We start from the raw sequence: 18,734 nt of genomic DNA, 5'->3' as shown, positions 1-18,734 counted from the left end.
GTCACAATTGTACCTCTTTCACCTGAGGTTATCGCCCCCACTTGCTTTACACCTTTTTGATGAACTTTGGGGCATGTTGTTACATGGTGTAACAACATGCCCTATATCGACATGGGGTATAACAATGTCTCCATACTAATTCATCGTCAAACAACATAACTCAATGTTATCGTATATTAAGAGGTATTAACTATCGAAGTCTACAACCAATAAGAACAGTATCAAAACACAGTATATAAAGAGTAAACAGATATTTCCTAGACATTTTTTTTAGTTTAGGTATGCAAAAACAGAAAATGTACATTCCTTTTTTATTTCGTGACTGATCTTATTCATGCCGCCATTAAAACAAAGCTTGCGCAACACGTGTTCGATGGTCCATGAACTATCGTCGTCTATTAATCTCAAGAAGAGCTAGAGGCACTGTATCAACTTGCCCCTGTAACAACTAGCCCCGGTCTCCCCTACTTTATACTAATAAGTTTATTTATTATATTGGTGTCGTGCAGTTAGCATAATTTGTAAAGTAGGCCTACAACAAGCTGCAACAATATATAAGTGTTCCAATTTGTAGAAACATCAAAGAAGAAATACGCTGATTTCTTATTGTTTACATAGACTGGCCATTATTTTTACTATATAATTTAAAAGAGCCCACCAATGGAAGAACAACACGAAAACAATGATGTTGGAAGTAGGGTTATTTGGATAAATCTAAAATAGAACTTTAAAAACATGTTTGATGTTGAACTTTAATTGTGAAGAATGTAACCACGAGATCAAAGACTGAGAGTGAAGTATTACTTGAGATGGGAAAATTATCAAAACAAGATCTTGAGGAATATCAGACAAAAAATGTAAAGACCAAGAAGAAAGGGACACTGACAGAAAATTAAGAGAAGACCAGAAAGAGCGAGGTAAAAAATGAAAAGAAAACAAAACTAAATTTACAGAAATTAAAAGAAGATCAAGAGACAAGAATTTAAGAGAGAAATTACGAGACAGGAGTATACTATTTAAAGAAGTGTGAAAATCAAAATTAAACTGATTGAAGACAAGGTCAATGAAAAACTATTGGAGATGTACAAAAAATTACAATAAGATCGAAAAAATATGGAAAGGCTGTAATAACAAAATTGGAGAAGTACAAAAGGACACTGAAAAAGTCAAAAGTGAGGTAAAAAAAGATCATTCGTGATAGCATAAAACAACTAGAAAATGAGTTATTGAATATAAAAATTATACCAGCCACATCTCTTTTTGAGTTCCAGCCTAAAACTCCATGTACTACAAAATATTGAAGTCACTTGTTTTAAACTAATATATTCAAAACAAGTCAAATGTATGTACAAAAAAATCTTTACACTATAGGTTATCACTATTATATAATAGCTTTAAATAATTGTCTATTTTTCGTCAAAGTCCTCACGGGCGGGTTCAATTAATTTAGAACACTATTTGATAAGACAACTTATTACTCCCTATCTCTACTATTACAATACAAACTTTAAAACTCACTTTAAAATTCGCCCATTATGATTAAATTTACACGCAGGCTAACTTCACTTTTTCTTTCACTTTCACTAATTTACTTTCCTTTCACTTTTTGAAATTAATAACTTACTTACTTCTGTATCTGCACTTATTTATAACATGTGACAGAAAAATCTAGAAATATGTAGCCCTCTAGTAACAGCAATATTATATATAACAAGAAAAACCTAGAAGCTTCGAGTAAAATGACGTCAACAATATTACAAAAGACTAGTACAACAATTAAATTATATACATAACTTACAACTGGTACAGAGTTACATAATGAAACTTGTCATAACTATAGTTTATAATATAATTAACTTTTAAACAATCTTGTTATGAAAACTAGATAATCACTAAATAATAACTTTTAAGCTGAACAGTTTTGTATATCCAACATTTTGTCTATACGTATTACTACTGTTACGACAGCGGAAGTCACGTGACTCTGGTAACACGTAATGAGTTCTGGAAAGATCTGGGAACATCACGAATAATCCAGTATTTACTAGGCGCCCTCTATTCTTTTATATAAGTACGCCAGACAATTAATCGGAATTGAATAATTACAGAAAGAGAGATATAGAGACAGATAATCGAGTCAAGCCGTAAGTAAAGCGCGTGAATCGTTGTGAATTCTAGCGTGTGTTTAAGTTAAAGTAACTGTGGGAATTAAATGTATTGCAAAGTTGCAAAAAGAGGGCGTCTGGAACAAACTAGAGTTGCCAGGAAAATTCATGATCCTTCGAAAAACTCCAGCGCGCATGCTCCCAGAATTGCGTGACTTCCGTGTTGTTGTTATTTAGTTGTTTTTAGCGCAAAGCCACATAATGAGATAAATGTGCTCAGTTTATCACGGGAATCGAACCTCAGATTTGATGTTGGCGATATGAATCCGTAAAGTAACCGCTGACCAATTGGAGGAATCGAGAATAAGCAACCAACTTTCACGTTCAGCTGGTACATTAAACAAAATGGTATTAAAATATATAAACGACAAAATAAATTTAGAAATATTAAATTCTCGCTATAGTTTGGAATGAATATTTATTATTCGACTAGTCTGTGCTACTACATGAACAAACATAAAATGCACTTTTTCATTGGTGATAAAGTATTTTAAATATTCCTAACAATAAGAAAATATGCAATACACATGTAAATATAATTTTTTTGCAAAGAAAATACACACGTACTAGGTGTTTCACCTCCATAAACAATTTTACGAACGTTACTAAAACTTTGAAAGGAACGGTATTTTATTTTAAAAAATGCAAAAACGTTTGACTTCATATATTATTCTTATTTTTATTCCTTAAAAGTATTATTCTCTAAAATTAAAAAGGATAACAAAATTATAAAAAAAGTACAAACAATTCAGTTGTAAGCCTAATAAACATGTAAAATTTACAAATCACAGTAGATTCAACATTTTGTCTCAAAGTCAAAGAGTAAATGACAATTAACCACATGTGTTAAAGTTAAACCTTAAAAGGATGATTTATTTTTCGAGAAAGTAAAGGTAATACTTTTTTTGATATACCTTATTGCGTTAATAAGTCTATAAAATATGAAAGTACTAACTATCAAGGTTTATCCTTCCGGAAATCATCACACTTGAGCCTACTATAGTTCGATTGTAATTTGTAGTTTGCACTATTGTCGGCGAGGGATAAAAAAACTGATAACTAGACTATAATTAAACGCACGCAGCTTAACAGTGATAATATAAAGTCTACTAATAACGATAAACCTAATTATATATGTAAAATATGATAGTAGTTTAGTAATTATTATTAACATAACATGGCATTTGGTCCTTTTGAAGTTCAAAGCTGCTCATGCACTGGAAGAGTAAAAATAAGTCAATCATTTATTAGAAAATAGAACTGAACTGGAGCTTAGTAATAGTAATACTGATAGTATGTCTTTTCTTAATCTTAAACTTGTGTCTTCTCATCCTCCTATCTTCAGATCATAGCAGAAAGAAGTAAGAGAGGTTTACAATATTGATCACCTGGATAATTTTCAATAAGATATAACTTTTCTTTCCTTAAAGAAAATAAGAGATAATATCCTTTCTTAAATGAGGAGACCAAAGCTCTTGAGCTGTTCATTCAAGTGACAAAGAGGTCCGCATGCTTGTTACACTTGTTCTTGGGGAAAGGGTGTTTTTATGGGTAAAATTGAGGTGTAAAATGCTCTAAAAAATACTTAAGAAGGGAATGGTGAATCATTACCTTCAATTGAAAAATGTTTCACCATTTTCTGAATATAGAAGTAACCATTTACCCAGCTAAGAAGTTCATAATGTGTATATGATATTGTTCAAAATTAAGTGCCCCATTGTAGTTGCTACAAGTCTTAAATAAAACGAAAAAATGCTAAAATTCTTTTCTTCGGTCACATTATTAAGTTGGTTACCATTTATATTAAACATATGATTCAAATTATAACCTAAAACTTTACCTTATACTTACTATAACTAAAGATCGCGTGCCAAATATTTGTCCAACTGACCAGTTTTAACATAGTACAGCCCTATATACAGCATTACAAAATTGAAACATACCTTATATATAAATCATAATCCTTTAACAAACAGTCATATTCTTACTTACTATACTTACATATTATACTTACTATAACTAAAGATCGCGTGCCAAATATTTGTCCAACTGACCAGTTTTAACATAGTACAGCCCTATATACAGCATTACAAAATTGAAACATACCTTATATATAAATCATAATCCTTTAACAAACAGTCATATTCGTAATTTCCATATCACACAACATTAACCATACATAAAATTAAAGATCACATTACAGTACACAAAAAAAACTACAAGAAATACTTTAGAAATAATGTGTTGAACATGTAACATCCTTTAAAGCAAAAATATAAATATACCTATACACAAATAAAAAAAAAATTAAGATGAAAAACTAGAAAAAATCAAAATATAAGAAAATCTCATAGCTACACAAATATAATTGAAAAACAACAACAATGTAAGTTGAATATTTACAAACTACACACGTATCTATTTAGTCAGAATGAGGTCCAGTTTCCTCTCACCTTTATTTCAGTTCTGACGAAAGGTCCTCTAAAGCGGCTGTCTGTTTGCAGTTGTTGGCTGTTGCCATGCCTCTCATATCTGTTATAGTCAAGGACTTTTGGGTCTCTTCTAATACCATTTTTAGCTGATGGACCTTTTCCTCTAACTGGGAGTATAGCATGGAATGCTGCTGGAGTCTGCCCTCTTCCCAGTGGTACGAGGTCCAGGCCTCAGTCCATTTTGTGACAGTCTCTTGTCATTGTTGCTTTAGAGCCAGTATTTGCATGATTTTCAGGATCACAGTGGTAGCAGTCAGTGAACTTGTAGGCATCTTAAATCTCAGCTGTTGCTGAGATTGTTTTTGTGGCATTTTTGATGGAAGTTGCTCCTCTCTCGATGTTTCAACTTTGTTGGAGTGGCAATCTGCTTATTTCCTGTATTCTGTTATTAAGGTGCAGTATTGTTAAGCTGCTCTAACCAAAGCTGCCCAGTCTAGAGAGACTTGAGTGGCAACTCAAAAACCAACTTGATGAGGACCTGAACATTTGATGTGTCAGCCAGCAACACATCTTTATTTAGGTTCTCTACTGGTTTGAGAGTTAAGCATCCTTGGGTGAGTCAAAAAGTCCAGCTCCTTGCCAGACAAGAGATCTCATCATCGGATTGGTTCTTCACTTAACTTGACCCACAAAAATTCACTAGAATAAAAAAGTAGGCTCTGGCATGCCAAAAACAAGGTAATCATTATAACCCAGAACTTGACCTTAAATACCAAAGGCCCGGATTGAAAGTGTTAGCTGAGCGAGATATAAAAGATCAACAGGTCAGCAAAGTGAATAGGTTGCTGGATTTCATAACTTGATGGGTACAACCATTACTTGCCTCTGGAGCTATCTTGGTTAAAAGTAAGAATAATAACACGGGTACATACACACTACAGCAATCCCTAGTAAGTTCAGGCTAAATATTAATAGTATGAAAAGAAGAAATGTACAGTAGATTACTATACCACAGCATCATCAATAATAAACTTATTAGTTTAGATATTTGAAAATAACTTACATATAGCCCATTCACACCTCTTAATTTTAACACCAGAATCCAATAACTTTTATTTCCTGAATTTTATTTCAGTTAAATGAATGAAACTTTTTTTGTCTTTGAACCTATCTAAGCCAATCAGAATCTTTCATATGATAGTGTTAAAACTTAAGGTTAACTATTTTATATTCTTTCCAGCCATAATCTTTAGTAAACTGATGGTGATCTTGTAATAAAAAATTGTACAAATAAAGCCTTTTTCCACAGATTTTCCCTCTCCCCAACAAGCATGTTATAAATTGCTTTATTCTAATAACATTACTTAATTTCTCAATACTAAAACTGATTTTTTTCTATTCATTAAGCTTATATAGATAATTTGAATAAAAAACATTAATTTTATAAGCTACTTGGTTGAAAAGCAAGTTTTGATGATACCACCACCAATGCTTATGTCAACAGCATTTATACAGATAAAACTACATAAACCTAAAACATAGTCTCTCAATGATCAAGAAATGAACTCTTCTTTCAAATCTTCGAATAACCTTAATAATTACAAACAGACAATTCGGTTACATGCTACTAACAGCGTATATCTGTATTGTTATTTTAGTAGTGTGGGCATGCAGGGGTGAAATTCTGATGGTGCTCACTGGTACTGAGTACCGGAACTTATTTGAGCTGCTTTATCGTTTTTTTATGTTTACACTTAGATTTTCTTTTTGAGAATTTCACTCTTGCATGTATGTAAGCATTTATCTTTTCTATGTGTTTAGCATTGAAAGTAGACATGTAACCTTAAAAGAAACAAGACTAGAAAAATAGTGTTAAAAGTTTAAAAAATAATAATAAAGGAATTTCATTGTAATACTACCAGTCAATGAGTGAATTTTATCAAAATCATTTTAACTTATGCAGCAGTTAATGAAAAAACTGACATTGAATTCCTTTTTTGAGAGTATCTAACATTGAAGTAATTTTGATCATACTCAAATTAAAAAGGATGGTAAATATACCTGAATTTGTACTAGATTTTATGTTTAAACTCATATATTCAAACTGTATTTTATTCAGTTAGTTCTCTAGAAGAATGGAAATAATGACAGAAAGAAGACTGAAAGATGGAAAAGTATTCTCATGTGAAGCAGATTGGTAAAGGAAGTTATGGAGAAGTTTGGCTTGTTAGGCATTGCACATCCTCCAAACAGGTAATTTTTAATAAAATCTGTCTCACAAATTAAATATATATTTATATATTTTGTGTGCGTATGGATTTATAACTGGAAAAGTTTTGTAAATTTGTGTTATTTTCAGGTAATATATGTGTTTGATATATATATATATATAATAATATTCTTATTAAATTAAATTACTTTATCTATTTCTGAGGAACTGAGTAATGTGTAGTGATAGTTTAAAAGTATATTAAATACTGCTACTTGTAATATACATAAAACGTTATACAAATGAAGTTAACATCTGGTAAGTTTGTAATAAATATTTCATAAAAGTGAACTGTTGTACACTATAGCTTACCAATATCCAAGGTTTTGTTTGCTGTTGTAAAAGAATGATAATTCTCTTCTTAAAGGGAATATTACATAATGAATGGTATTATGTATTGTAAAGATGCACTGTATATGCATTTGTTATTATTTTTTACAAGAGACTACTGCAGTATTTTATACTTTTTTTTTCACACTAATGACTGTAGTGATGTCTGTTTTCACATTTTTATTATTATTTTACTAGAGATTGCTCTAATATGTATGTACTTAGGGAATGTTTTGCAAAAGATGTGTCAGGTGAATGCATCAACTTTCTTATGACAAAAAAGAATCAATGCCTACATAATAGTAAACAAAAAAGTAAGAAAATGATGTAATACCTGGCCTACCTATTATATTATTACAAGGCTAAACATAGTAATAAGTAAACAACTAGCTGTGTGTAATATGTAGCTCTCCTAAACAATTTTACCACCAATCTTTATATATTTTCCTCTGGCCCTACTCATGTGTTCTTATATTTATTTAAATTATCCCTATAACAGACATCTAGAGGAGTATTGCAGGAAGTAACAAATAACATTGTCTTATCTAGAAGCTGAAAAAGAAAGAAGATAAGTGGTTAGAAATATGATATTTTTATCAACTCAATACTGTGTGTGCACAAATACAGGAAGCAGAATATGACAAAGAAAGTAAATATAAAAACTAAACTAATGTTGTAATTTTAAGCTTAGCAGATAATAACTATGTACAACAACAATCAAAACTAACAGTTCATAAAACCAATTTGTTTTCAGTACATTAAAACTGTTTACTTTTACCACAAACATCCCAAGGAATCAAAGTGTAGATGTGAATGACAACAACCAAAACTAACCTGTGGGTCTGTGTGTGTGTGACTGCCATAACTCCAAGTGGAAAGAACCTAGAAACCTGAAATTTTGCAAACATACTAAGTGGACCCAGAGGGTGTGTATCTGGGTATTACTTATCTTATTGACATGTGTGCACATCTTTTTAATGAGGCAAGCTAGCAAAAAACCGTATAAAAAAAAGAATATGTGAGTGCCATAGCTCCAAGGGGAAAGAACCTAGACACCTGAAATGTTATACCCATACTAGGTGGACCCTGATTGTGTACACCTTTGTATTATTATCTTATCCATATGCATTTGCACGTCACATCTTTTTAATGAGGCAAGATAGCGAAAATCACATAGAAAATAAGTGGTTCCTTATATTACAAATGGAAATCACATAGAGATAGACAGGCACTCACATGCATGGTGTACACTTGGGTATTATTACTTATCCACGTGCATGCACGTGTGCATCTTTTTAATGAGGCTAGATAGCAAAAAACCACATAGAAAAGAATGTAACTGCCATAGTTCCAAGAGGAAAGAACCTAGAAACCTGGAATTTTGCACATATACTAAGTGGACCCTGAGGGTGTGCACCTAGGTATTATTGCTTATCCACATGCTTGTGCAATTGTATCTTTTTGTGAGAGAAGCTAGTGAAAAACCACATAGAAAAGAGTATGTGACCACCATAGCTCCAAGAGTAAAGAACCTAGAAACCTGACATTTTGCACCCATACTAAGTGGACCCTGGGGGTATGCACCTGGATATTACTACTTATCAATGTGCATGCACACATGCAAGTGTGCATCTTTTTATGCGAAAAACTGCATAGAAAAGAATTGTGTCTGCCATGGAATGTTAGAGTGTTTTAACTATTATGGAATGTTATAGTGTTTTTCTTTAACTATTATAGTATATTATATTGGTTTTTTAAACTATTATGGGGTGTTATAGAGTAGTTTTAACTCTTATAGGATACCATAGATTGGTTTTAACTATAAAAGGATGTTATAGAGTGTTTAACTATTATGGTGTTTGTTACAAGTAAAAACACGTCTTTTAACCTATAACACTCATGGAATATCTTCAACCTGATACACACGCGTGTTTTCACCTGTAGCACTCACTTGAGAGTATACAATTAGCATGTTACTCAGTTAGCCTGATAACAGTCCTAAGAACAGGATCGAAGGCATTGAAATAATGAAAAAAGGGGGGTTTATTGTGTGGAAAGTTTTCATTTTTAGGTGTTTAAATATTGGATATGTAATTCAGTTTGTAACTTTCTTTTCTATATATTACTACTTATCTACATGTGTGTTCACATGCATGTTCACATCTTTTTATGCAAAAAAACACACAAAAGAAATGTGACTGCCATGGAATGTTTTTAACTATCATGGAATGTTCTAGAGTGTTTTCTATTATGTTATAGTGGTTTTCTTTAAACTATTATGGTATGTTATAGAGTGGTTTTTGAACTATTATGGGATGTTATAGTGGTTTTTTTACCTATTATGGGATGTTATAGTGGTTTTTAATTATCACTAGCATATAGCCCATCAAAAATGACCTGGCAAGTACTACCACCCCATAGTATACCCTAACCTCATATATCATAGCTAAATAAAATAAGTAATTTTTGCTAAATCAAGCTTGACCAACAGAGTCACAGAAAATGGGATGTTATACTGTCGTGAATGTTTCACGCTCTTTTTTTTTGTTGTTGTTTGGTAATGGTCAACAATATATATTGTCGCATAGATAGCAACAAAATTATTATGGGATGTTATAGAATGTATTAACCTATTATGGGTTCTAATACAATAGCTTGTAACTATTGTACGATGTTATAGGGTAGTTTTAACTATTATGGGATGTTATAGAGTGGTTTTTAACTATTACGGGATATTACTATCGAGAACACTTTCATGCTGCTGTTTTGGTAATAATTAACAATATATATCATTGCTGGAATGTTAAAAAGTGTTTTAACTATTATGAGTTGTTATAGGGTAGTTTTAACTATTATGGGTTGTTATACAGTAGTTTTTACCTCTCATAGGATTTTATGGAGTGTTTTAACTATTATGGGACTAGCATATACCCCGTCAAAAATGGCAAGTACTACCACCTCCACACCATAGTATACCCAAACTCACATTTGATAGCTAACTGAAATAAATAAATTATGTGAAATCAAGCTTGACCAACAAAAAAGCAGAAAAGAGCAGTCAAGGCAGTCAAAAGTCAGTAAATTTTTTTTAATGAGGCAAGCTAAGGAGAAAACACAAAGAAAAGAAGCAGTTCCTTGTATAGCAACTTCTAATATATAGACAAGCCAGTTGGTTTTGGTAATAATACGTTTCAACAGTGGCTTTTATGTCATGTTGCTTAGCAACACAAGTATATAGGTTATACTTTTTTGCTAAAATGAGTTCAGAATGCACACACTGATGTAGACATCTAGAGTATATCAACCTAATAACCTGAGCGAAGCTAGGTACTTTCACTAGTGATTGATAAAACCACCTTGTTTTGAGTACATTAAACTGTTTACTTTTACCACAAACAACATCCCAACAATGCAAAGTGTAGATGTGAATGACAACAACCAAAACTAATGTCTGATAAAACCACCTTGTTTTGAGTACACTAAAACTTTTTTACTTTTACTCCAAACAATATCCCAAGGACTCAAACAATGGTGTAAGAAAGAAAAATAAGTTTGAAATTCTGTGCTATGGGAAAAAAATAACAACATGAAATTTATACAAAAATACTGTGAAGCAGTATGCAATAAATTATCTGCTATGGCTTATAAGCCAAAATTAGAATAATAGTGAAAGAATATAAACAACTATCTTATTTTTAGAGTTTATAATATGTGGACTGTAATTGCAAGTTAGTTCTCATCAAAGTTAGGTTTTGTGGATGGATCAAGTACTAAACTTGCTCATGTGAATAACAAAGGTGAAAATGTTGCTGATCAATAAATATATAAACATTTGGTTATGTTCTGTGAACACATTTGAAAGAAAAGTTCTAGGCCCGAAGCCTCTTTTTCCAGGATCATTGGAGTTACTCAAATTATTTTTTTTTTCTTTTGTTTAAATGTCATGAACGTTATATTTCACTCATAGTCCATTTATACATAATCAGTCATGGAACATTTTTTTTATGATATTGTTCTATTGATTGTAAAGTACAATGTAGATGTAAATTTATGTGTCATGCATTTGTTTCTTTACTTTAATAAAATGAATAATATATCATTAAAATATTCAATATCAGTTTATTGATCTTGTTCAGTGAAATTCGTTTAGTATATTTAAACTTGTAATTTATCACATGGTTAAAAGACTAGCATGACTAAAGTGAATGAAGAATATAACTTTGTTAGCATTTGCTTCCAGATCACAAAGTTGTGGGCTCCAGAGGTTTCAGTGCTTGTCACAGCATCCACCAGAAATTCAGTAAGAGGCATGGTTTGACAAACATAACACATGGAAAAAAACAAATTTATAGTTAATTTAACATTAAAGAACAGATTTACATCTTATTCAACATCAAAGAATACAGTTATGCTATTATAAATTAGAAACCTAAGAAAATGTAAAAAAACTAGTAAATTTACACTATTGAACAAAGAAGTAGCCCAAGAGTTAGCAGTGGGTACTGCTAACCAGTTGCCTTTCCTTTAGTTAGCAGTTCAATATTAGTGGCAGATAATCATAGTAGCTTTGCCATAACTTAAAGAAATAAATATAATGCTCCCACAGATGAAAGGGCAAGCAAGTTTGCTGGCAACACCAGTCAAACCTGAGACTCTTGAATCACAAATCCACTCCAAAGTCACCGGGCTTTGCTGGCTCAAAGCTGATTTTGATAACTTCAGTATGCAAATCATAGATAGTTCATTGTGTTACTTTTTGCATAAGAACAAACAATGTAATAGCAATGTTTTGATTACTTGGATGGTTGAAATAATGTTGTATCACTTTTGATACTGTAGTAGATAACAGTTTAATTCCATTATTCAGTTGTTTCTATCTGAAGATGTTATGTAAACATAGATAACAGTTTCATTCCATTATTCAGTTGTTTCTATCTGAAGATGTTATGTAAACAAAGATAACAGTTTCATTCCATTATTCAGTTGTTTCTATCTGAAGATGTTATGTAAACATAGATAACAGTTTCATTCCATTATTCAGTTGTTTCTACCTGAAGATGTTATGTAAACACAGTGAAATATAGTGTTTTTTCAAATAATCAAAAATGGTAATAATTGGAAATTGTAATTTTGATTAATGAATTATCTTCATGATATTAATTAATTTAACCCTAATTTTTCTTACTGGATACTTGAAATAATCAGAAACACATGTTAAATATACTTACATGACGTTAACTGATTTAACCCTAATTTTGATTGATGTGGCATTAAATGATGTAATCAATGCTTATAGGTATGGTTACATTGATTAATTGAATTGATTGCTAAATGTAATATTGTGATGTCCTTAGAAAATTCTAAATTTTTATAACAAAGCTGGGAAAATTATTTCTTTAAAATTTTGTAATGTTTATACAATGTACGTTGGTTTGTGTGGTTTTTGAGTCAGTTATTTATACTAAGTTAGCATTCATGAAAGATTTGGTCAGTATTAATTCTTTTGTCCATTTCACTGTTAAACTGTGTGTGAACTATAACAAAAAACTAGGATTTTCAGATGTATTATTTGTGTGAGTGAGTATTGGAGTACAAAATTATATGACTCATTGCTATGCTACATGTTAGCAATATTATTATCTGTACCAACATGAGTTTGGTTGATATCTGGTCATGCATCAGTGGAAAAGAAAATAAGGATAAAATGAAAGAGCATGGGTAATGTCTTTACTTAAACATACGTAGAGGATGTTGCTGACTACTGGTCATTAAAATTGAGGGATGTATACATATGTTTTTTGTGGTTATTTTCACTTTACAATATATTAATGTCTCTAAACTAGTGTTGTTGTTTTTTAAGTTTTGGATAATCTTTTTGTTTCACTAAAATGTATTATATAATTTGAAATATCATAGAAAAGTTTCATTAAAATCTTGTGAATTACCTGAGATGCCATATTGAGTATAAAGCATATAAGAAGTACTCAAGATGCCATGTTGAATATAAAGCATATAGGAAATACTTGAGATATGATATTGAATATAAAGATTATAATTATTATTGAATATAATGTATACCTTGTTACCTGCACGGTGCTTTCACTTTTGTATCTATTCACTGTCTTTTCAAGCACCTTCATATGATGAAAGATACAAAATTTAACTATTTACCATCAAACTGCTGTTGTGTTTTATGTATAACTTGGTTTTTTCATGTGTTTCATTATTATTGTTATAGTGTGTGTTGAAACAAATCAATATTCAACATGCCTCTAAGAGAGAGAGATGTGCAGCTCTTCTGGAAGTTCAACTTCTGGCCACTTTGAAACATCCTAATATTGTATCCTACCTTAACTCCTTCCAGTCACCGGATGGGATCTTGAACATCATCATGGGCTACTGTGAGGGAGGGGACTTGTACAGTCTTATTCGCAAAAGAAAAGGATCACTATTTGATGAGTCCCAGGTTGCACAGTGGTCTATTCAAATCTGCATGGCTTTACAGGTAGTTAGACAAGTAACACTTCTAAATCAAGAGAAGATTATTGAAAAACTATTCCAACCCCTCTGCAAATCTTGATGATTTCTTTTTCTTTAAACCTAATTACAACAGATGTTGAAGCAAACATTTTAATCAGGTTCGGGAGTTTTAACATATATTTGTGAACTGTTATTAAATTATACAAGTCCTCTTATTTATGTTTTTCTATCATTAGCATAAGATAAAAGTGTTCTTTTTCCATCCAAGAGTCTTAATATTGGTCTAAAACACTATTGAAATGCCAGGAGAAGTTCATACTTTAATTACAGATGTCTTTATCAAGGATCAGAATTACCATAGAAGAAATACTTAGACATAGTTTTATTTAACTAGATAAAATACCATCATACTTTGCACAGATGTTTTATGGAATTATTTAGGTCCTGTATGCACTTTTTACTAGTTAGTTCTTTATTTCTGCCATATTGCTTAAAAATGTAAGAAGTATTGTACTTTATAAACACAGTTCTTTAGATAATTTTTGCCATGATCACTATGGTAATGATCAAATTTTGCCTCTATCAGTATCTGTCAAAGGTGGTCACTAGATCAGTATTATGGACAAGCATCTGTATGCTAGTTTATGTAGTGATTGAATCATTTATAAGAGTTTGAATGCATCAGTATTACCATAGTGTATTTGGTGTCACGAAAGTGCTACAAAAACACATGCACACAATTTAACATTTATATATTTGTGATTTTTTAATTCTGTGTTTATATGGTTTTGAAAGCCTCGCCATTTTTCTTAGTACTTTCCCACATTTTAATTGCATGACTGGGATCATACATTGAAGTTTCTCAGTCTAACATTACAATTCTCATTAAATGTTATCTTTACAGCCTTTATAGAGCATCTGAATTTTGTCTTGAGCCTGTTTTGTACAGAAAAGAATCTTTCATAATTAGCATTTGTTACAGAAACGCATAAAGCTATGTTAATATTAAGTTCATCTAAGATTGGTGCTCTACCTTTTCTGGATACCTATGTTTTCAACAAACAAGGACATTTTGATGTTGTTTGTTACCAGAAACCCAACTACACTGAACTGTACACTCATTTAACAGTTTTGTTCCACTCCACTTCAAAGAAAGCTTTGTGAAATGTCTCGCATCTCGTGATAACTGTATTACCAGTTCTATGGAATTTTTACAGCAAGAGTTACTCAGACTAAAATCTAAAATCTGTTTTAAAACCTAACTCGTTCCCAAACTACTTTATTGATTCTACCATCAATAAAGCTGTTCAACAACTACCACTACCCAGGTCACTAAACCAAGACATCCCAAAGCTACAAGTAATGATCTCTCTACTGTACAGTGGCTCACACTCATGAATTTTGATGAAGAATTTAAGCACCATAATCAAAAAAGTCAATTCACAAGTGTACTTAAAATTTTTATTTAGACCTTTATTGAGAATTCAGAATTTTTTCACATTTAAAGATTGTGTCCAGTTTTCTCAACAGTCACATGTAATTTATTAATTCTGATGCCCATTGTTTGTGGGCACTTACTTCAGATTGACTGGTAGGAGATTGGGAGGTTGTTTAAAGGAACGCACTAATCCTACTTTCAAGAACAGTTCAAACAATTTTGGCATGCATTAAGTGAATGTGATGTGGTCCCAACCCCCGGTATGTTCAAAGTAATCGGTAAAGCTAAATACAAAACTATGCTACATTTGAAGGCAATGCTTCCGATCCTTCAAATGAAGCCTGGATTAAACAACCAGCTACTGAACTTTTACTCAGAATGTAGATAGTTGAACTTTATTTAAACGTTCCTATTCAAATGTGTAATGTTGGGAAGTTGATCACCATGCAGTTTAATAACCCCTTTACGTAGATGTTCAGTTTCTTAGTTTTTATTTATGCACCTTTTAATATACCTTTCCACCTAAGCCATTCATTTTGTACCATATTATTTTGTTAAGTGTGGGCATAACTTCAGTTTTAGTGTTTTTCCCAGCATCGTGTGAAATTCCAATATAATATCTTGCCTCCTTTCACATAATGGCTTTCCACGATTTGTGTTGCCCTCTATATGCACACTTTTCCTTTACCACTAGCCTTGAGGCTCACACCTAACATCATGTGTTTAAACATGGTATAATTATTTTGAAGCATGTGACAACCTATGCCAATAGGAGTGCAACACACCTAGCACAGCTGACTCCCTCTACACTGTAGAGCACAATCATCACCCCTCAATTTGGCACTCGTGTTTAAGAATGTGTATTTTTTTCCTTGTGAACTTTACAGACATAGGCGTTTTCAGTGCAGGTATCTTCAAAAACATTGTTTCACAAGTATCAGTAACTTCTACTTTGCCTGGTGTGAAACAACACATCTTTGCTAACCTACCAAATACATTTGGTTTGTCTGATAGAAGAGGTGATGACTTTTATGTGGTGGGTCTCTGTCTGCAGTCATTCTACAAAAAAAATTGTGTTATTGATTTTATATTTAATTTTTCAGTTTGTTTTATTTTACTGTACAGTTAGTGTTAGAGTAGAGAAAATATGAGATAAAATATAAAGTTTAAAATTTTAAAAATTTGATGTTGAATAAGCTAAAGATGAGTTATTTTATTTAGTGAAAATATTTTATCAGTAATTCTGCTCTGTGTATAACAGACTTTTGTTCAGCTAAAGCTAGGGAATTCAGAGCTATAGTATGTGTAGTTTAGATGATTACAAGGTCAGTCAAATTGAACACATTTTAAAATAGTAGTCACTGGATGTTTTTTTTTGTTGAATGATACTTTTTGAATTTAAGCATGTCTTTTTAGATGTTTAAAATGCCTTTTTGTGTTGAAATATGCTTAGATATATTTGTTTCCATATTATGTTTGTACATCTTTGTATTTTGAGAGGTTTTGTTGTATACAGTAAAAAACAATCTGTTTTTGTTTTCTAGTATCTTCACGATCACAAAATTCTTCACCGAGATTTGAAGACACAGAACATCTTTCTGACAAAAAATAAAGTGATAAAAGTGGGAGACCTCGGAATTGCCAGAGTACTTGATGGTACACTAGATATGGCAACCACTTTAATTGGGACACCTTACTATATGAGTCCTGAGTTGTTTTCTAATAAACCATATAATCACAAGGTCTGTGGAACCAATAATTTGAGTATTTTTTTAAGCAAATTATATTCCTATTTTTACTTTTACTGCTTCTAGTGATACTACATGTAACATTAATACACCAGTGTTATATTTTCACAGCATAACTGCTTTCATTTAATGTTAACATGGTATTATTTAACTAGGCACATTTATGTAATGTTACTACAGTATTAGTGCATCATTGTTTAACTAGATACATTGATATAATGTTACCACAATACAGACACATCATTGTTCAACTAGTTACCTTGATGTAATGTTACCACAGTATTGACACATCATTATTTAACTAGATACTTTGATATAAAGTTACCACAATATTGACACATCATTGTTTAACTAGATACATTGATGTAATGTTACCACAGTATTGACACATCATTATTTAACTAGATACTTTGATATAATGTTACTACAGTATTAATGCACCATTGTTTAACTAGTTACATTGATATAAAGTTACTACAGTATTGACACATCATTGTTTAACTAGTTGCCTTGATAAAGTTACCACAGTATTGACACACCATTGTTTAACTAGTTACCTTGATAAAGTTGCCATAATATTGACACATCATTGTTTAACTAGATACATTGATATAAATTTACCACAGTGTTGACACATCATTGTTTAACTAGTTACCTTGATAAAGTTACCACAGTATTGACACACCATTGTTTAACTAGATACATTGATGTAATGTTACCACAGTATTGACACATCATTGTTTAACTAGTTACCTTGATAAAGTTACCACAGTATTGACACACCATTGTTTAACTAGATACATTGATGTAATGTTACCACAGTGTTGACACATCATTGTTTAACTAGTTACCTTGATAAAGTTGCCATAATATTGACACATCATTGTTTAACTAGATACATTGATATAAATTTACCACAGTGTTGACACATTATTGTTTAACTAGTTACCTTGATAAAGTTACCACAATATTGAAATATCATTGTTTAACTAATAACATTGATATAAAGTTACTACAGTATTAATGCACCATTGTTTAACTAGTTACATTGATATAAAGTTACTACAGTATTGACACATCATTGTTTAACTAGTTACCTTGATAAAGTTACCACAGTGTTGACACATCATTGTTTAACTAGATACATTGATATAATGTTACCACAGTATTGACACACCATTGTTTAACTAGATACATTGATGTAATGTTACCATAGTGTTGACACATCATTGTTTAACTAGTTACCTTGATAAAGTTACCACAATATTGACACATCATTGTTTAACTAGATACATTGATATAATGTTACCACAGTATTGACACATCATTGTTTAACTAGTTACCTTGATAAAGTTACCACAATATTGACACATCATTGTTTAACTAGATACATTGATATAATGTTACCACAGTATTGACACACCATTGTTTAACTAGATACATTGATGTAATGTTACCACAGTTTTGACACATCATTGTTTAACTAGTTACCTTGATAAAGTTACCACAATATTGACACATCATTGTTTAACTAGATACATTGATATAATGTTACCACAATATTAACACATCATTGGTTAACTAAATATTTTAATATAAAGATACCACAATATTGACACATCATTGTTTGATTATATACCTTGATATAATTTTACCACAATATTGACACACCATTGTTAATGTTACTATTAATTCACCATTGTTTAACTAGGTACAGTGGTATAAAGTTATCACAGTATTTCTTAGGTTGGTTTTGGTGTGGTATTTTGGAAGGAAATAACTCAACATTACTTATAGTATTTTGGCACTTGTGTATAAAGTAAAAATCATAAATAAATATTCAACGTTAAACTGGTACACAATTAAAATTGT

The 18,734-nt window shown here is 31.2% G+C and overlaps 1 protein-coding gene across 3 annotated transcripts in view; it reads left to right on the top strand.

Moving 5' to 3' along the window:
• The first annotated feature begins 2,894 nt into the window (after positions 1-2,894).
• LOC106461590 (STE20-like serine/threonine-protein kinase) overlaps positions 2,895-18,734 on the top strand; it is a 30,792-nt gene continuing 14,952 nt past the window's right edge. Inside the window, exons 1-4 of one of the 3 annotated variants that reach the window (XM_022388602.1) lie at positions 2,895-3,058; positions 6,721-6,850; positions 13,435-13,701; positions 16,659-16,856. In XM_022388602.1, coding sequence (XP_022244310.1) covers positions 6,764-6,850; positions 13,435-13,701; positions 16,659-16,856 — 552 coding nt within the window. In that variant the 5' untranslated portion in view covers positions 2,895-3,058; positions 6,721-6,763. Of the gene's footprint in view, positions 3,059-6,716; positions 6,851-13,434; positions 13,702-16,658; positions 16,857-18,734 lie in introns of all 3 variants that reach the window. The other 2 variants (XM_022388603.1, XM_013921432.2) reach the window with 2 other exon arrangements.

The sequence above is a fragment of the Limulus polyphemus genome, unplaced genomic scaffold (genome assembly GCF_000517525.1).
Source record: "Limulus polyphemus unplaced genomic scaffold, Limulus_polyphemus-2.1.2 Scaffold994, whole genome shotgun sequence".
Lineage (NCBI taxonomy): Eukaryota > Metazoa > Arthropoda > Merostomata > Xiphosura > Limulidae > Limulus > Limulus polyphemus.
Note: the sequence above shows the minus strand (reverse complement) of the source record. Positions and strands in the feature narration are given on the sequence as shown.